Here is a 19,560-nt window from a genome sequence, read left to right as displayed (position 1 = left end):
TTGCTTAGGACCCCTCTTTCTCCCACCCGCGGACCCCAGTCGCCCCCAGGAAACCCCCCAAACCCAATAATGGTTCGGTCTACAGCCACATCAATGTTTATTCTGCGAGTCCGGGTCCCAGTCTGTAATACTATTTCCCCCTCCCCGTTCAGGCCCTTGAAGTGGCCCGGGGCCCAGCCCCACCCCCACCTCGCTCTCAGCCAATTCCCGCCCAGCTCCCAGGAATTTCATTTGCATTTCCGGGAAGAATTGCCCAATGGGAAGGCATAACCACGCCTCCCCCCCAAGGGGGCGGTACCTCTGGTGGACGGCACCACTCTTGGGATACAGGGATGGGGGAAGAGCACTTCCATGGGGTAACAGGAGGGTGGTATCCCCTCAAGTTAGGGCTGGAGAGTCATCAGAAAAGGGGGTTCTGGCCTTGGAAGAGGCCCAACAGCCCGCTGTCCGGGACGGGCTCCTTAATGATCTTCTGGATCTGTAGAGGGAGGGAGGAGTCAGGAAGTCTTCAAGGGTCCCCATCTCCATGATGACAAATCAGAGGGACACATCTCCATCTTCATCTTCCCTGACACTCTTGGCAGCAGCTGACTAAGTCAACTATTCTCTCTTCTCAAAAGCTTTCCCAGGGCCTCCCTTTCATCACATCTGTCTGGTTTAAGTCATAACTTCAAACCATCTCAGTCTGATTTGCTGGCTTGGACCACTAAACAGGGATGGCTTTGTCCAGGGATTCTTGTCTACACTTCCTCTTCAGTTATTTCCTTTCTCCATCATTCTTCTGGTCTTTGATTCCCAAAATCCAGCCCAGGCTTTGCCCCCTGAACTCCAACCCATTTATCCTAACTACCTATTGAATATGAACAACCAACCATATTTCATCCATCAAAAAGTTCCACCAAGTTTATCTCTGGAAAATTAAACAACAAAAACCAAGGCTGCATCTCCACTGCTTCTACCCTAGTGAAGCCCCTATCACTGCTTGCCTCGATGCCTGAAGTTGCCCCCTTGCTGGACTCCCTCTCCCCTCAACCTGACCCATCCTTTTAGCAGAAAATCTTTTTATTTGCTGATCTGACTATGGTCAGCTCTACTGTGTAAAACCCTGATGACTGCCTATTGTTAAAATCCCAAATCGTTGCCAAGATGTGGCTCTACCTCTTGCCTTCTTTGCCTCTTCCGCATACCTGCCCAGCACCGACTATGTCCTCCAACATACAGTTCCTCAAATAAGGCAAGCTCAGTCCCACCCTCTGGGCTTTATCCCAGCTGTTCCCTGCACCAGGGAAGGAACTGACTGCTCCTACCCTCCAGGTTTTGGGTTCCAGATGACCTATCATCGCCCTCTGCACATTCCAGCTCCGGGTCACAACCTGTTATTGAACATGGATTGGCTTTTTGTCTCCACACTGCGTTACTAGCTCCAGGAGGGCTGATTCTGCCATTGCCTGGCCAAACCACGTGGCTCAACAGATGCTCAACAGCACGTAAGGAAGGGGAGGGGCAAGAACTGGGGCTTTCTAGTTTGAGTCTTTTCCCATCATCTTGAGGCCTAGGGGTTTGAAGGTGTGGTGGGGAGAGCACACTAGCATTTGGTCAGGCACCAGAAGAGGGTGAGGATGGGCACCAGCACCCAATGGGGCAAAAGCCTAGGGCATGAAGAGTTGGCAGTGGGTATCAGGGTGTCAAGGGGTTCTGCTCACAGGGTCTCTGCTGGACTGTCCACCCCATGTCTGCCTGGCTTCCTTATTTCATTCTAAACTACCAACTTCAGAAGCCTCCTGAACCACCCCATGTAACCCCCTCCTCTGCACTCCAACACCCCACATCATCCCTCTTGTTCTCTGGAGTCTTTATGGGCATCTGACATGTCCTTTCATTTATGTATCATGGTGGCGAGCAATCCTCCACCAGAATTTAGCCTACCCCACGCCCATACACATTCTCCTGTGCAGGGTGGCCCAGCAAGGGGACACCAGGATCCATTACCTCCCTGAACTTGGGGTGGGCAGCATCCCTCACAAGCTGCATGATGAGTCCTTCGCTGGTGGAGAGGAAGGCACCACTCTGCCTCATTCGGGCCAGCGCTGTCAGCCGGTCCACCTGACTGTAAGCAAGTCCGAGGAAGAGAGGGCAGGGGTCCATGCTGTGGCAAAGACACCTGATACTCTGGCACATGTGGCACGTGGCCCCAGTTGACCCCCACACACATCCTCTCCTGGGAGGCACTCTCACCTGCGTGAGGAGCAGGCGTCCACCACAATGTGGACCTGCAGCCCCCGTTCCAGGAGGTCCAGAGTTGTGTGCTAGGGTGGAGAAAGGTCAGAACCAAACCCAGGCCAGAACCAGGGGCCCAAGTGAGGGGCTGGGTCAGAACTGGGGACCCAGAATGGGGCTGAGGGAGGCTCACATCAGAGCAGGGGCCCAGGTTAGGAAGTAAGTCCCCGGTCAGAGGAGGTCCCTACAGGTGAGAATGTGGGGCCCCAGGGGATCAGTGGGGAATCTCACCAAGATGCAAACCTGGGCCTCAATGCCACAGAGCAGCACTGACTGAAGCTGGGGCCGGCTGTCCAGCTCCCGCTGCAGGGTGGGCACCATGCTGAAGCAGGTCTTGCTTACTGGCTGAAGGCCCTCAGCCCCCAGCTCTGGGACTGTGGGGCCTAGGCCTTGTGGGTACTGCTCTGTCAGCAGGGCTGGGACTTGCAGCAGTCGGGCCACCTGTGCCAGAGAGAGGGAACAAAGGCCTTATTCTGAGGGAGGAGGCTGGGCCTGGACCCTAGGTCTGAAGAAAGATGGTCTATGGCCTGTGAGGGAGGGGGCTGGGCCTGGGCCCCCAGGTCTGAGGGAGGAGGCTGGGCCTAGACCCTGGGTCTGAGGGAGGAGGCTGGGCCTAGACCCCGGGTCTGAGGGAGGAGGCTGGGCCTGGACCCCGGGTCTGAGGGAGGAGGCTGGGCCTAGACCCTGGGTCTGAGGGAGGAGGCTGGGCCTGGACCCTGGTCTGAGGGAGGAGGCTGGTCCTGGACCCTGGGTCTGAGGGAGGAGGCTGGGCCTGGACCCTGGGTCTGAGGGAGGAGGCTGGGCCTGGACCCTGGGTCTGAGGGAGGAGGCTGGGCCTGGACCCTGGGTCTGAGGGAGGAGGCTGGGCCTGGACCCTGGGTCTGAGGGAGGAGGCTGGGCCTGGACCCTGGGTCTGAGGGAGGAGGCTGGGCCTGGACCCTGGGTCTGAGGGAGGAGGCTGGGCCTGGACCTCTGATCCAGGTAATAGGCTGACACATACCCTGAGCATTCGAGCAGCCACAGAGACAATCTGTGGGAAGTAGACGATACTGTGACGAAATCTCTCCTGCATGTCACAGAGGAACAGAATGGAGGATCCGGGGAGGACTCGGCCCAGGCTGGTCCTAGCTGCTGCCATTCCTTCAAGTGGGAGACAGGCAGGGGCAGGCTCAGCAGGGAGGGAGTCCAGCACATTCTGCAGTTCCCATCCAGGGTGGGCATGGTTTCCGCCTGGGGTCCTCACCCCGGACTTGCTTACTCCAGACCTTTGCATCTACTGATCTCCTGCATCTTCTTCCCATCTTCTTCAGCTAGGAGGACGCTTCTCTGGGAAGCCTTTGTGGCCCTGACCATCATGGTCCCCAGTGTCACCCTCCCAGACCTCTCCATCCTGGAGACTGTACATCAGCAAGCATTTCTATGACCTTAGTTTCCACCTGCCACTCACAGGGTTCTGGGCTCATGCTCTGCCATGTGTCCAGCGCCCTCCCATGAGGCTTCTACGTGAAGCCTCAACCGTACCTCACCTCTGGGGAAACTAAGGACCAAGCAGTGAAGTGACCTTCCCAGGGACACATAGAGTTGGGATGTGCCCCTTGAGAGAAAAGGACTGCACTCTCCAGGCTGTGGCTCTCCCCACCCCACCCCTTGCAGCTGCAGGGCTTGCAGAGCCTTTGAACCTGACTTCCCAGGGTGGCCACTGGCTCTTCTCCCACCTCCGTTCACCCAGTGCAGAATACACTGGCAGACTCCCTCCCAGGTCTTGGAAAGAGGATGGCAAACAGGGCTGGGGATGTGGCTCAAGCGGTAGCGCACTCGCCTGGCTTGCGTGCGGCCCGGGTTCGATCCTCAGCACCACATACAAACAAAGATGTTGTGTCCGCCGAAAACTAGGAAAAAAAAATAGATTTTAAAAATTCTTTCTCTCTCTCAAAAAAAAAAAAAGGAAGAAAGAAAGAAGATGGCACACCCCAGCGGGTATTCTTCAGCCATACAAAGGAATGAAGGACCAAGGCGTCACACCACAGGGGAACTTTGAAATATTCTCAGTGAGAGGTCGGTAACAAGGCTGCTCTGTGTGTGTTTCTACTTGTAAGAAATATCCAGAATAGGCGAACCCAGAGAAGGCAAGCAGAGTGGCAGCTGCCAGGGACTGGGGCAGGAGGAACCTGGGGTGACTGTTAACGATTCAAGATTTTCAATTTAGGGTGACAAAAATGTTCTGATTGAGGCAGTCGTGACAGTTGCACAACATCATGAACATACTAAGAGCTACTTAGCTGCACGTTTTAAAATGAAGAGGGTAAGTCTTTGGGCTGGAGTGCAGCTCAGCTGTAGAGCAGGTGAAGCCTTGGGCTCCAACTCCAGCACCACACACACACACACACACACACACACACACAGGTTTTATGTTCTATGTATTTTACCACTTTTTTTAAAATAGAAAAAGAAGAAAGAGGATGGGACTGGTGAAGCTACCTGCCCAGCAATCCTTCTACAAGGGAGGAAACTGAGTCTCAGGGAGCCCCTGACTTGCCCCAGGTCTGGCCTGACTCCCTCCATCAGAGCATCTCCAAGAACCTTGGTGTGTCCCAGGTGTGCCCCAGCCAGTGTCCCGAGGAGGCCTGTTTCTGGGTCCCCACGCTGCTGCACAGTGGGGGGAGTTCTGGTGGCGTTTTTCTGCAGGTCTCTCACTACACATGGAAGGTTTGTTTGTGCTCACTTGTGGGAAGCCACTCTGAATGGTGGCTCCGCACACTCACTCATTCACTGACTCATTTGGGAAACAGAGACTGTGGGGACCCCGTGAAGTGTGGACCAGGGTGGGGGAGGCAGGCACTAAACAATAAACTGCTAATATTTTCAAGCTGAGTGCTGAGCCCACAGGTGTTTATTATTAAAACTTAGTATATCTACCATAGAAAATGTGTTTTATGTGTAACATCTCAACTTTAAGAGTGAACAGAAGACTATGTTGGTGACTTGTTTGGTAGTGCTGGGACTGAGCTCAGGACCCTGTGCATGTGAAGCTCTACCACTACACTACACCCCAGAGCAATGGTGAATTTTGTGTTTTATGAATTTTATCTCAATTTTTAAAATGTAATGGATACTCCCCCCCTAAAACAAAACCACAGCAAAGTATTTAATCACATAATTACAACTGTGATAAGTGCTGTGATTACTTGAAATCTCTTCCCAAGAAGTGAAGAGAGAGAGATGATCTTTTGGAAAACAAAGCTGTTGCTCCTGTTGCCATTCCCACAACCCGGACCCCATGGCTTCTATTTGTCTTCAGGACAGAGATGCAACCCCCTCCAACAAGGTTCTGGGGACCCCTCCAGCCCCAGCCCATCCAAGGGTCCTTGATGGAGAGCTCCCTGGTGGGTCACTTAGGCCCTGGAATCTCTGTGAGGGGAGTGGGCAGCTCAGGGAGTCCGAGGGTGTCAGTACACTGAGGAGCTCCCCTTCAGGCTGGCAGCAGTGTGGACAGTGACTCCAGGTGACAACTACAAGGCCCCATTTCTCAAAATGATAGATACACAAACCCTCTGCCCCAGAAATCTGCCCCTAAGTCTTTATCTGGCAGACATCCCTGTGAAATGACGAAGGTTACTGACCACAGCACTCTGGAGGGCAAAGGAGCAGAAATAAATCTAAATGTTCACAGTTAGGGCACTGGCTGCTACTACAGAATTCTGTGCAGCTAGAAACAACTACCAGGAAGCTCTTTAACGATAAGGAAAATTCAAGAGAAGTGAAAAAGGAGGCCCAGTGCAGTGGTGCACGCCTATAATCCCAGTTCTTGTGAGGCTGAGGCAGGAAGATCACAAGTTTTAGGTCAATTTCAGCAACTTAGTGAGAATCTGTCTCAAAAAGGCTGAGATGTATCATCTGTGGTATAGACCCTTCAGGTTCAATCTGTAGTACTGTTAAAAAAAAAAAAAAGGAAAATAGAGTGTATGAAATATTTTCATTTATATCAAAATCTTTATCTACTATCTCTGGCAGCTACAAGGACCAGACACTCAGGTGGGAAACTGGGTCTAAACTGGGTGAGAAACAGTGTGATGGAGACTTGAGTTTCACCCTTTTGAATTTTGGACAATGTATAATAGGTTGTCCCGTAGAGAAAAAATATAGAAGCCTAGTGCAGTGGCCATGCATGTACTCTCAGAAACCTGGGAGACTGAGGCAGGAGGATCAACCGTTCAAGGCCAGACTGGGCAACTTAGCAAGATCCTGTCTCAAAATAAAAGGCCTGGGATGCAGCTCAGTAGTAAAGCACCTATCTAGCATGTGTGAGGCCTGGGTTCCATCCCCAGTCCCATTAAAAAAAAAAAAAAAGAAGAAGAAGAAGAAGAAGAAAGAAAGAAAGAAAAAACACAAAGAAAGGACTGACTATTTCCTTGGCATAGTGGGAATGCCCAAGGAGGATCACAAGTTCAAGGCCAGCTTCAGTAACTTGGAGAGACCCCATCTTAAAACGAAAGAAAAAAACCTCAACAATAAAACACCCCTGTGTTCAATCTCCAATGCCCCCTCCAAAAAGGTAGGGGGTTGAACCTAAAACCAATTTGTGGTGAAACATGTTAAGATAGTCAAGCACCCTGAGGGTTTCTGGAGAATGTTCCATCACTGTTTACACCAGGTGTTCACTTCGTGAAGATTTATTTGAGCAGTGTATTTATGGTTTGCACTGTTTTCTGTATATGTGATATACTCCCCTTTAAAAGTTTTCAAGATAAATAAAACGAAAAGGCTTCCATGACCTTGGTGGGGCTGGATTGGAGGAGGAGCCTTGACAGGAGATTGGGGCTGGGGTCTACTAGGTTGGGGGGCAGATGTAGAAGAGGGGGCAGGTCGCAGGGGATGGTGGTGCAAGCCTGTAATCCCAATGGCGCAGGAGGCTGAGGAAGAAGGATCCCAAGTTCAAAGCCAGTCTCAGAAATTTAGCCAGGCCCTAAGCAATTTAGCAAGACCCTGTCTCAAAATAAAAAAATAAAATGCGCTGGGGATGTGGCTCAGTGGTGAAGGATCCCCTGGGTTCTGTCCCAGGTACAAAAAAAACGGGAGGGCAAGACAGAAACTCAGGGGCCTGGAGACACCCCAGGTTTCCGGCCCAGTGTGGTTCAGGACCTGAACACTAGCGGGGACCTGATCAGAGGCGAGGGGGGCTGGTCTGGGGAAGTAAGTATTTGGACCAGTGTGGGGATAAGATGTGAGGAGGGAGGTCTGGGCTGCAGCCGGACCTGAGTGTCGTGGGGAGAGGTCCGGAAGGAGCCCGCGGGTGCGACAGTACTCTGGCCCGCAGGGGGCGAGGGCGAGCTGGCTACTTCCCCAAGTGGCCTCGGGGACCGGGCTCTGAGATGGACGTCCTGGCTGTAGGACCCCGGGCAACTTTCACTCTATCGGAACCTCGGGTTCCTCCTCGAGGAGGTGGGGGTCAAACCCACCCATCCGCCGGGAGGACGCAGAACTCGGCCCGGGACTCGGAGGCGGCGCGAGCGCCCGGGAGGGCTCAGGTCACTCGCGGCCACCGAAGTTCTCGGCCACGCGGATCTCGCCGGGCGCCGCCGCCTCCTCCCCTTCTGCGCGGCGGGCGGACTTACCCGAGGCGCCGGGATCGGGCCGGGCGGGACTGGGCACCGCGCTCGGTGGGTCTCCGGCCGTCCGGGACGCACGGCCCGCCGTGGCCAGGGGGTAACCGCCGCGCGCCGGCCAATCCTCACGCGCTCGCCCCGCCCTCCGTGACACCGCGCGGGCGGGGCTGTCTTCCTGAGAACGTGATTGGCCCGGGGCGGGGCGGGGAGGCCGCGCGCCCGACCATTGGAGAGCCGTGGGGGCGTGTCGGCGAGCGGGGCGGGGCGCCGCGGAAGGCCTGGGGCTCGCGCGGGTGACCTTGCAGGGAAGACCGAGACTAAGCGAGTCCCCCGTTGGCCCCCTGTTGGTCCCCTCCTCCTTGAGTGGTTGCACTTGGCAAGCAGGGTGGTGAGAGGGCAGAGCTCCCAGGTATCCTGGAACTAAGTCTGCATTCCTCCCTGTTAATGGTGGGCCATGGCCGACCTCGGTGCCTCTCAGGTCCCACCTTCCCGCCGCGCCGCACCGCGCCGCCAGGTGTCCTCCTCAGGGCTCGGGGCCTTTGCGTGTGCCCTTCCTGTCCCCAGGCCCCAGAGCTGCCCTGACCGGCTCCTTGCAAGAATGCACTGCTCGACATTCCCCTCCGGAATTGGAGGTTTACCTTGGTTTTTGAAGACCTATCTGGGTACTCGTTTATTGTTGGCTCCTCCACACACAAACACACAAATGAGAGCGCCAGGAGGGCAGGGTATCCTCTGCTGCACCTCCACACCTCCATCTGGCCTGGCCCACGGTAGGCGCTCAGTAGATCTTGGGAATAATTGCGACGAGCCTAGACATTAGGCAGAGATGAGCCCGGTGAGAGGGAGCCACAGATGCCAAGATGGGGCTGGGAATAAAGAAGGGAGAAGGCAACCCAGAATGAGTCCCCAAGGGACAGAGGTGGGGCCCTGGGCCTGGCGAGGCCCCTGAGACTGGCCCGAGGCAGGAGTCTGGGCTTGGCTTGTTTTCTCAGGGTCTGTCAGGAAAGGAGTGGAGGACAGGTCAGGGGACTTCTGGGTGAGGCCTCTGCTTTGTCCTGGGCCCTGGGCTGCATTGCAGTTGATAATCATGGGGTCCCCCAGTCTTGGCGGATCCCCTGAGAATGCCAGGTACTAGGCACTTCCCACCTGTCCACCCAGCTCCAGTCCAGATGCCCAGTCTCAGACTCTCCCCATTGGGCATGCTGTGTAAGAGGCAGAGGATCTGAGCAATGTGGTGCCAGCATCATGTCCTGCTGCCTCAGGTCTCCTTGGCCCAGAGCATGACAGGACAGATCCCACGCCAGCTGGGGAGTATCAGCAGTCGGAGGCTGTGAGGACAGATCACATGGCACTGAAGGACAGTCTGGGGTGAGTGCAATGTCATCGAAGAGGTCAAGGGTGGAGGCCTCTAGGGCAGCAAGGCTCAGGGTGGCGCTGGTATGGGGTGCCTCCATGGGGGCCATAGCACAAGCCACCCCCAGGAAGGGAGATGGAGGCGGCAAGGGTGGCCTTCTGGCTGGCTTTCTCTGGGGGGTTGCCTCCTGGGACAGGATGGATAGGGCCAGGCTCTGGGTGGCAGCCTCAATCTTGGCGAATTGCCTGCAAGAGAGACGGGTGTTAGCTGTGTGACTACAAAGGACCCCTCTCCTTTCTGCACCCCTGGAGCAACTTGTCCCCTCTTTCCATCCCATTTTTCTTCTTCCTGCTCATCTCTGTGCCCTGGCTCTGTTTTTTTTTTTTTTTTTTTTGAGTATGGTAAGGGAAACTGAATAGCTGTGAGGGTGGAAGAGGCAGCCCTTCCAGCCCAGCTCTAGGCACATTTTTGACATTACAGATTTATTATGACCTTATTCCAACATATAAAAGTGTAGGGCTGGGGATGTGGCTCAAGTGGTAATGCGCTCGCCTGGCATGCGCGGGGCGCTGGGTTCGATCCTCAGCACCACATAAAAATAAAGATGTTGTGTCCACCGAAAACTGAAAAATAAATATTTAAAAATTCTCTCTCTCTCTCCCTCTCTCTTCTAAAAAAAAAAAAGTGTAAAATGTCTTATGGGAGTGCTTTCAAAGAAAGGTGCAGGGCAAGGTGTTTCATGCCTCTAGTCAGGTACTCAGGAGACTGAGGCAGGGGGATTACGAGATCAAGGCCAGTCTGGGTAACTTAGTGAGTCCCTGTCTCAAAAAATAAAAAAGCTGGGGTTGTAGCTCATTGATAGAGTGCTTACCTAGCATGCACCAAGCCCTGGGTTCAAACCCCAGCGTGCACACATTACCCATCACCCATCACAAAAAGGTGTGCTATGGACTGGTGGCACAATCATATTGATGTGACATTCAATATGACAATATGGTCAAATTGATGCCCTGTGGATTCTTTTGGATCAGCCTTCTTCTTGGCTTCTCCAGCAACCGCAGGTTGGAGTCTCCAGCATCTCCCAACTGCAGTAGCCACCCTGTGGATCTCTCCCCTAGCATTCCTACACTCTCGGCAATCTGGATGGCTTTCATGAACTGCTGTAGACTACACTGTGTCTCCAAAATTCTTACACTGAGTTCCTAGGTCTGAGTACCTCAGATGAGACTGCATTTTCAGATGAGGCCTGCAGAGAGGTGATTAAGGTGAAACGAAATCATTAGGCTGGGTCCCAGTCCAAGAAGAAGAGACTAGGAGGGGTTGGGGATGTGGCTCAAGCGGTAGCGCGCTCGCCTGGCATGCGTGCGGCCCGGGTTCGATCCTCAGCACCACATACAAAGATGTTATGTCCGCCGAAAACTAAACATTAAAAATTCTCTGTCTTTTTTTTTTTTTTAAAGAAGAAGAAGAAGAGACTAGGAGTCAGGTTTAAAGCACAGAGGCAAGAAAGAGCCTATCAGGTCAGAAGGAGGCAGGTGTGTGCAAGCCAGGGAGAGAGGTCAGAGGGAGCCACCTAGCCCACCCCCTGATTGGGACTTCCAGTCTCCGGAGCCAGAAGAGAATGAGTGTCGTGTAAGCTGCTGGGTCTGCAGTGCTTTGTTACGGCAGAGCTCCCACAGGCACATGTACACACACACACACACACACACACACACACGGGTGCACACACTGGTGAAGGCAGTGAGCCCCATCAGCTGTGCTGTGTGACCCTTCCCTACACAGCCCCAGTGGGAATGAACTGATAGTGGGGAGAGAAGGCAGGACCGCGGCCTAGGGGAAGAGACCCACCAGGCCCCTGGGGCGAGAAAGCCTTGGGCTTCTGGATCTGAGTGTGGATTACACGAGTGGGTTCTCTTTATTACACTAGTGGGGAGATTCATGGAGCTCTTTGCTAATGGTGTGGGTGTATATATTAAATTTCCATAAAAAGGCTTATTTAAAAATATATCTGATATCTATAATTCCATGTGAATGAAATATCCAGAATAGGCAAATCCCAAGAGAGAAAAAAGAGATTAGTGATTTTCCAGGGCTGGGGGAGCGGGTCTTGGGGTGGCTTCTTCATAGGAGTGACAGAATGTACTGGGACTAGACAGAGGTGATGGCTAAAACATGGTGACTCTATCAAATGCCACTGAACTGTACACTTTAAAATGGCTAAAATGGTGGGTTACAAGTTATGTGTATTTTGCCACATTATTAATTAAACATATATCTGGGCCCGGGGATGTGGCTCAGTGGTAGAGCACTTGCCTGGCATGTGTGAGGCCCTGGGTTCCATCCCCAGCTCTGCAATATATATCTCACCATCCAGGTATGGTGGCACATGCTTGTAATCCTGGCTACTCAGGAGGCTGGGGCTGGAGGTTCACAACTTAGAGGCTAGCCTCAGCAACTTAATGAGACCCTCAGCAACTTGGTGAAACCTTGTCTCAAAATAAAAATGAAAAGGGCTTGGAGAAGTGTGGCTAGGTGGTAGAGTACTCGCCTAGCTTGTGTGAGGCCGTGGGTTCAGTCTGCATACTGGAGAAAAAGAAAAAAAGAAAAAAAGGAGGAGGAGAAGAAGGGAGATAAAAAAGAGAGGAGGAAGAGGAGAAGGAAGAAGAAATATATATGAAGGAAATATGCTAAATGCTGTCAAGAGTTAAAACCTAAGGCTGGGGCTGGGGCTCAGGGGCACAGCACTTGCCTCTCACATGTGAGGCACTGGGTTCAATCCTCAGCACAACTTAAAAATAAAATAACGGTATTGTGTCCATCTACATTATAAATATACAAGTAAACATTTAAAGAAAAAAAGAGTAGAACCTAAGTCTGAGTGATCAGACCAGAGGTTCTCAGATTTGAGCACAATTCAGAGTCACCTACAGGTGACTTGGGAACGATGGCCCCTGGCTGGAGCTGCTTTTGGATTCTGTTATTTGGGGGTGGGGTCTGCATTCCCCAGGTGATGCTGGCCTGTGCTTCTAGGGACCTGGGGGTGGCTGTCGAGAGCCACTGCACCAGACAACTGCTTGGACTTTTCTGTAGGTTTGGAAATGTTCACAAGAAAGGGTGAGAGCCGAGGGAGAGGTGGGAGGCTTGCTGGGGGAGCAGGGCCTGAGGGTCGGGGATGCTGAGGACGGCCCTCCGCCCCTGGGTTTTCTCAGGGTGAGCCCAGGTCCCAGGGGAATGTGCTCCAGGCTGCCCAGCCCTCAAGACCATGGTGGGCAGCCTGGGTCTCTGGGGAGTGTGGGGCAGAGCCTGGCACAGGGTGGGGTCTCGCCTGGGATCTACCTGCCCAGGGGAAGTGTGGCCAGACGGGGAGCCCGGGAACCCTGGGCTGGGGGCTCAAGATGAGAAGGGCCTGGAGCAGTTGACAGGGGGCTGGGAGGCGTTCGAAGGCAGTTCGAGAACACAGGGCTGGGTTTGTTGGGGAGATGAGCTTTCCTCTTTGGTGGTGGCGGTGGTGGTGGGAGGCATTTTGGCGACGGAGCCTTGGGCGTTGGGGCTGAGGTAGGATAGACTCCCGTTTACTCAAGGTTGGTTCCAAGACCTGCTGGGCAAGGTTCTGGGTGGCCGGGAGAGGCACCCTACTCACAGGAAGCTGGGTCTGTGGCCAAGTCCACTACCACCCTGGGTCTCAGAGTCCTCATCTGAGAACCTTCCAGGACTGGGGTGTAGGTTAATCAGGTAACCATCATCGTGCACAAGGGCTCACTCGTTAGTGCTAACATGGAAGTGCTTCTCTGTGCCCGGTACACGGTCAGCTACCACCATCGCCACCAAGGTCAACGTCAAGGTCAGCACATTATAATCCTCTTCTTCACACCAGCCACATAACCCTCAGACCAACTGTCACCTTCACCTCTCTGTCATCCTCTCCACCTCATCACCACCGTCACCCGTCGTCACCGTTCTCATCTCCATCATCTCCCCTCTCATACCATCATCACGGTCATCACGTGACGGCTCAACTGTGAGGTGTCCCCAAGAGCTCAGCTGTGGGACCTGCAGGAAAGCTCAGAGGGGAGGCCACTAGGTGACGAGAGCCTTACCTAGCAGCACTCTGACCCCTGGTAGGAATTAACTGGGTGGTGACTGTAGGCACCTCGGGAATGGCTGGAGGATGTCACTGGGCTGTGCCTTTTCGACCCTGGTGAGTGGGGCTCTCTGCCTCCTGGCTGACCTGTCCTGAGCTGCTTTCCTGTGCCGCGCCCCTCCACCACGGCGCTCTGCCTCACCTTGGGCCCAGAGCTGTGGAGTCAGCCAACCACGGGCTGAACCTCTGAACCATGAGCCCCCAGGAACTTCCCCTTCTTTCTGGGTTTTCTTTCTTTTCGTCTGTAGCAGGGATTGAACCCAGGGACAGTTCACCACTGAGCCACATCCCCGGCCCTTTATATTTTTAAGTTTGAGACAGGGTCTTGCTAAGTTGCTTAGGGCCTCATAAGTTGCTGAGGCTGGCTTTGAACTCTCGATTTTCCTGCCTCAGCCTCTGGAGTCCGAGTTGTTGGGGCCACAGGTGTGTGCCACCTCGCCAGGTGTCTATATTGTTCCTGTGAGGTCTTTTGGTCACAGCAATAAAAAGCTGAGTAGAGCACTGTCACCACCATCACCCCCATCCTCAGTGCCATCACCATCAGGTGGGCAGGGAAGCTGGGTCCAGGCAGGACTGACCACTGGCACAGAGGGTGGGCCCCGACCACAGGCTGTTCACCTCTCTCAGCCTCCTCCTCTGTGACACAGGGACAAAGACAGAACCTTCCAGGGAGATTCTCGGGAGCATTCAGTGACATGCAGTATGCCAAGACCCCAGCAAATGTCCTGGCCCACAGCAAGGTACTTGTTACTGTCCTGTTTAGAGGGGAACACGGGGGGAGGGTCTGGGAGGGAGGTGGACCGAGACTGAAGCTGAAGGACAGAGGCCCCCAGGCCCCCGCAGAGACGGGGAGGGCGGTGCTGGGCAAAGGGAGCAGGCCACAGACCAGCGGCCCAAGGGTGGGGCTGGGTGGGGAGGGGGAGAGCCCAGGAACAGGGCAGGGGCCATGGAGAGTCTAGGGAAATACCTGAGCAGAGGGGATGAGTGGGTCCTGCCTGGGAGCAGGAGTGGCAGCCTGACTCTAAAGTGCGGCAGGGGCTGGGTGTGCCGGCCAGGGCTGAGGACAGGAGGGTCACAGGTTCAAGGGCAGTCTCCCAATTTAGTGAGGTCCTGTCTCAAAATAAAAAATGAAAAAGGCTGGAGATGGGGCTCAGGGGTGAAGCACCCCTGGGTTCTGTCCCTCGGACAACAAATAATAAAAAATAAAAGTAAAATAAAAACTCACTAAAACACCCCGTGGGATCCCACTCCCCCGCCCTGGTGGCGTCTTCATTGTCCCTGCCCAGGACCAGGGCGGCTCTCAGTGCAGCCTCACTCCTAGGCTCTGTTCAGAGAGCAGCCAGAGACCCCCGCCCAGCGCCTGTGCTCACAGCCAGGCCCCCGGCTCCACGCTGGCCTGAAGCTGCCGCTTATCCCAGCCTCGGGCCTTCACCCAGGCTCTGCCTGGCCTCCTCCCTCAGCCGTCCAGGGCCTCCCCGCAGCCCCTGCTGGTCTTTCCGGAACACCACCTCCTCTGGGAGGCCTCCCTCAACACACCGCGCCGCCCCCGCACTCCCCGTCCTCCCTCTCTCCAAGCCTGCGTCCCCTTCTAAAAGATCCATAGATTTTTAAATGGAGGCAAAATGTACCCAAAGCCACCATTTCAGAGAGTGCAGGAGACTGGGGGGGGGGGGCGGTGAATACGCGCACGACGTGTGCAGCCACCACCGCTCCCCAGCGCCCAGGCTTCCATCACCCTCAAGGCAAGCCCTAACCTGCGAGCCCCCCCAGCGGCCCTGGGGCTGCCTTAGGCTCTGTCTATGGATCTGCCTGCTATGGAACTGGAGTCCCGCACAACGCTGCCCTTGGTGGCTCACCACCTTCCCTTAGCACCACGTTTCAAGGTCGTCCATGCACGCAGTGATATTTACTTGGGTCCTTCCTTCCTATCTGCCACCCCCATGAGGACCCTTACTTTAGGAAGGTAGGGGTCTCCAGGCCATGGCACAGGCCAAGCACACAGGGGCACTCAATAAATGCATACTGAATGACCCTTGATCCAGCTCTCGGTCCACTCCTGTCCTGTGGGGCCTTTGATCCTCTCCAAACTCTGCCCCCAGGACATGACCTCTCCTCCCACTGTCCCCCCCCCACCTGTCCCCTCCTCCCACTGTCCCCCACCTGTCCCCTCCTCCCACTGTCCCCACCTGGCCCCTCCTCCCACTGTCTCCCACCTGTCCCCTCCTCCCACTGCCCCCCACCTGTCCCCTCCTCCCACTGTCCCCCACCTGTCCCCTCCTCCCACTGTCTCCCACCTGTCCCCTCCTCCCACTGCCCCCCACCTCTCCCCTCCTCCCACTGCCCCCCACCTGTCCCCTCCTCCCACTGTCCCCCCCACCTGTCCCCTCCTCCCACTGTCTCTCACCTGGCCCCTCCTCCCACTGTCCCCCACCTGTCCCCTCCTCCCACTGCTCCCCACCTGGCCCCTCCTCCCACTGCCCCCCACCTGTCCCCTCCTCCCACTGTCCCCCCCACCTGTCCCCTCCTCCCACTGTCCCCCCCACCTGTCCCCTCCTCCCACTGTCCCCCACCTGTCCCCTCCTCCCACTGTCCCCCACCTGTCCCCTCCTCCCACTGTCCCCCCCACCTGTCCCCTCCTCCCACTGTCCACCCCACCTGTCCCCTCCTCCCACTGTCCCCCCCACCTGTCCCCTCCTCCCACTGTCCACCCCACCTGTCCCCTCCTCCCACTGTCCCCCCCACCTGTCCCCTCCTCCCACTGTCCCCCATCTGTCCCCTCCTCCCACTGTCCCCCCCACCTGTCCCCTCCTCCCACTGTCCCCCACCTGTCCCCTCCTCCCACTGTCCCCCACCTGTCCCCTCCTCCCACTGTCCCCCCCACCTGTCCCCTCCTCCCACTGTCCACCCCACCTGTCCCCTCCTCCCACTGTCCCCCCCACCTGTCCCCTCCTCCCACTGTCCACCCCACCTGTCCCCTCCTCCCACTGTCCCCCCCACCTGTCCCCTCCTCCCACTGTCCCCCATCTGTCCCCTCCTCCCACTGTCCCCCCCCACCTGTCCCCTCCTCCCACTGTCTCTCACCTGTCCCCTCCTCCCACTGCCCCCCCCACCTGTCCCCTCCTCCCACTGCCCCCCACCTGGCCCCTCCTCCCACTGCCCCCCACCTGGCCCCTCCTCCCACTGCCCTCCACCTGTCCCCTCCTCCCACTGTCCACCCCACCTGTCCCCTCCTCCTACTGTCCACCCCACCTGTCCCCTCCTCCCACTGTCCCCCCACCTGTCCCCTCCTCCCACTGTCCCCCCCACCTGTCCCCTCCTCCCACTGTCCCCCCCACCTGTCCCCTCCTCCCACTGTCCCCCCCACCTGTCCCCTCCTCCCACTGTCCCCCCCACCTGTCCCCTCCTCCCACTGTCCCCCCCACCTGTCCCCTCCTCCCACTGTCCCCCATCTGTCCCCTCCTCCCACTGTCCACCCCACCTGTCCCCTCCTCCCACTGCCCCCCACCTGGCCCCTCCTCCCACTGCCCCCCACCTGTCCCCTCCTCCCACTGCCCCCACCTGGCCCCTCCTCCCACTGCCCCCCACCTGGCCCCTCCTCCCACTGCCCCCCACCTGGCCCCTCCTCCCACTGCCCCCCACCTGTCCCCTCCTCCCACTGCCCCCCACCTGGCCCCTCCTCCCACTGCCCCCCACCTGGCCCCTCCTCCCACTGCCCCCCACCTGTCCCCTCCTCCCACTGCCCCCCACCTGGCCCCTCCTCCCACTGCCCCCCACCTGTCCCCTCCTCCCACTGCCCCCCACCTGTCCCCTCCTCCCACTGCCCTCCACCTGTCCCCTCCTCCCACTGTCCCCCATCTGTCCCCTCCTCCCACTGTCCACCCCACCTGGCCCCTCCTCCCACTGCCCCCCACCTGGCCCCTCCTCCCACTGCCCCCCACCTGTCCCCTCCTCCCACTGCCCCCCACCTGTCCCCTCCTCCCACTGCCCTCCACCTGTCCCCTCCTCCCACTGTCCCCCATCTGTCCCCTCCTCCCACTGTCCACCCCACCTGGCCCCTCCTCCCACTGCCCCCCACCTGGCCCCTCCTCCCACTGTCTCTCACCTGTCCCCTCCTCCCACTGTCCCCCATCTGTCCCCTCCTCCCACTGTCCACCCCACCTGGCCCCTCCTCCCACTGTCCCCCACCTGGCCCCTCCTCCCACTGTCTCTCACCTGTCCCCTCCTCCCACTGTCCACCCCACCTGTCCCCTCCTCCCACTGTCCACCTCACCTGTCCCCTCCTCCCACTGTCCCCCCCCACCTGTCCCCTCCTCCCACTGCCCCCCACCTGGCCCCTCCTCCCACTGTCTCTCACCTGTCCCCTCCTCCCACTGTCCACCCCACCTGTCCCCTCCTCCCACTGTCCACCTCACCTGTCCCCTCCTCCCACTGCCCCCCACCTGTCCCCTCCTCCCACTGTCCTCCCACCTGCAGATCTGGTTGTGCAGGAACCTCCTGTGGTTGGGCCTCCTCTTGGGTGGCCGGGTGCGTCTGGGCTGCAGGGCCCGCAGCATGTGGGCCGCTGCCCCACTCACAAAAGCACACAGCTCTCGGGGACCAGGCTCAGAGAGCCCCAGTGCCGCCGGGACCCCAGGGTGCATGGCCAGGGCACTCTGAAGTCACTCCCCAGGTAGTGCTGATTGGAAAGCCCTCCCCAAATCTCGAGGGGCCAGTGGACTCCCGGGCAGGGCAGCCCTGAGGTTGGGGTCAGCCCTGGGAGCTAGGGTAAGGGCCCCCTCTGATCCCTAACATGGTCCCTACTTCCCGGAGCTGGACGTGAGGCTTGAGGGACGCATGGGTGAAGGGCGGCTGTAGGAAGGCAAATGGCTGGGAGCCAAGGAGCTTCCTGTGTGCCCCCCAGGTGCCCAATTAGCACATAGTTGGACCTGGGATATAGGACAGGGCTGGTAGGTGGGGGGACGGAGAAAAGAGCCCGGAGATAGCCAATTAAGGGGACAAAGGCCTTGTTAAGGAGGCCAGGCCAGGAGCAAGTCAACCTCAGCGATTAGTGTTGAGGACCCTTAATTGGAGTCAGGGGAGGGGACAGGTGGTGGGTGGAGAGAAGGGGACCAGCCCCTGAAAGGAGCTGGGACGCCAAGGTTGAGTGTGCGCAGACTTCTCATCAGCCACCCGCCCCCACATGTCCCCCAGCCCCTGGCCCAAGTCTTTAGGGGAGACTGAGCCCCGCGGTCTCCAGCTCGCAAGAAGGCTGGCTTCTGGGTGCTGAGCACTCGCACACAGGAGGGAACGGGGAGGGGCCGTGGCAGGGCACTGAGCTGGGGGGTCGAGGGGAAAACACTGGCCAGGTTCCCCCAAAAGGCATTCCTGGTGCTGGTGGGAGAGAGGATGTCCTCTGGTTGGGGGCCTCCAGGACCTCCCTGTCTCGCAGGTTCTCAGAGCCCCAGTCCTCGGGGTGCCCTCTCAGGCGCTGCCCTCTGTCTCCCTGGCCTTGCTTTCCTCCTAGGGCCCCCCTGCCGTCTCCCTTTCTCCCCTCTCTGGCCTCACATACATGTCCTCTGCTCCTGTCACCGAGGCTCTCTGAGTTTCAGTCTCTCTCTCTCTCTCTCAGTGTCTGTTTCTTAGGCTCTGAACGTTCCTCATGGTCTCTGTCCCTCTCAGGCCCAGAGGTGAGGACCCAGGGCCCCTTGGCCAGGGGCTGAGAGAAGTGGACCCCCATGTCTCTGGAGGATTGGAGGGCAGGAAGGGGCTGCTGCTACCGTGGCTGAGGCATGGCCTTCGCTAGTCCAGCTCCAGAGTTGACTTGCATTCCCCAGCCCCAGGAGCCAAGAGCAACATCTATGGCAACCCTGTCCCCACAGCCAGCAGGAACACACAGGGCTGCTACTCCAGGCGCTGGCCTGGGAATGCGCCACCAGGGGCGCCAATGACTTGGCTGGTGCTGGGAGACCAGGCTCAAGGTTCTAGGCCCAGACTTATGGTTACTTCTCCTGTGCCCTGAGCTGGTGAGACTCTCCCACAGCCAAGGGCTGACTTCATCCAGGACCTGCACTTCCACGTGCTGGCCAGGTTTCTTTTCCCTATGCCAGCCCTCATAACACTGTCTGTGGTGGTGGATTTAATCACTCAACATCTACTGTGTGCAGAGACTGAGGATGCAACCCGCTGTCCCTGCAGAACTTAGCGGG

The 19,560-nt window shown here is 57.2% G+C and overlaps 2 protein-coding genes across 5 annotated transcripts; both read right to left on the bottom strand.

Annotated features, from left to right (window-relative positions):
* Positions 1-80: 80 nt before the first annotated feature.
* On the bottom strand, positions 81-8,022 carry Isoc2 (isochorismatase domain containing 2). Of its 4 annotated transcripts, none has more exons than XM_027921237.2 (7): positions 7,890-8,022; positions 4,097-4,166; positions 3,278-3,417; positions 2,509-2,718; positions 2,236-2,306; positions 1,990-2,146; positions 81-478 (listed from the first exon to the last, which is right to left on the bottom strand). In XM_027921237.2, the coding sequence occupies exons 3-7, from the start codon at positions 3,413-3,415 to the stop codon at positions 401-403; spliced, it is 654 nt and encodes a 217-aa protein (XP_027777038.1). In that variant the 5' UTR covers positions 3,416-3,417; positions 4,097-4,166; positions 7,890-8,022; the 3' UTR covers positions 81-400. The 4 variants fall into 4 exon arrangements, with proteins under 4 accessions (XP_027777038.1, XP_027777041.1, XP_027777040.1 ...); XM_027921240.2 differs by having other exon boundaries at positions 1,990-2,107; XM_027921239.2 differs by having other exon boundaries at positions 2,521-2,718.
* An 873-nt stretch (positions 8,023-8,895) lies between these two features.
* On the bottom strand, positions 8,896-18,015 carry C18H19orf85 (chromosome 18 C19orf85 homolog). Its single transcript, XM_034635281.2, has 2 exons — positions 17,843-18,015; positions 8,896-9,479 (listed from the first exon to the last, which is right to left on the bottom strand). Exons 1-2 carry the CDS (start codon positions 18,013-18,015, stop codon positions 8,966-8,968), a joined length of 687 nt encoding a protein of 228 aa, XP_034491172.2. The 3' UTR covers positions 8,896-8,965.
* Positions 18,016-19,560: the final 1,545 nt, after the last annotated feature.

Source organism: Marmota flaviventris, chromosome 18 (assembly GCF_047511675.1).
Source record: "Marmota flaviventris isolate mMarFla1 chromosome 18, mMarFla1.hap1, whole genome shotgun sequence".
Taxonomy (NCBI): domain Eukaryota; kingdom Metazoa; phylum Chordata; class Mammalia; order Rodentia; family Sciuridae; genus Marmota; species Marmota flaviventris.
This window is presented reverse-complemented; position numbering and strand designations above follow the sequence as displayed.

Coding starts and splice junctions, on each gene's coding strand:
- Isoc2 (XM_027921237.2), bottom strand. CDS start 3,415: ATGGCAGCAGCTAGGACCAGCCTGGGCCGAGTCCTCCCCGGATCCTCC. Junction 2,147..2,235: donor GACGCCTGCTCCTCACGCAG/GTGAGAGTGCCT, acceptor TCTTTGCCACAG/CATGGACCCCTGCCCTCTCT. Junction 479..1,989: donor CCCACCCCAAGTTCAGGGAG/GTAATGGATCCT, acceptor CTCCCTCTACAG/ATCCAGAAGATCATTAAGGA.
- C18H19orf85 (XM_034635281.2), bottom strand. CDS start 18,015: ATGCACCCTGGGGTCCCGGCGGCACTGGGGCTCTCTGAGCCTGGTCCC. Junction 9,480..17,842: donor CTGCACAACCAGATCTGCAG/GTGGGAGGACAG, acceptor TCTCTCTTGCAG/GCAATTCGCCAAGATTGAGG.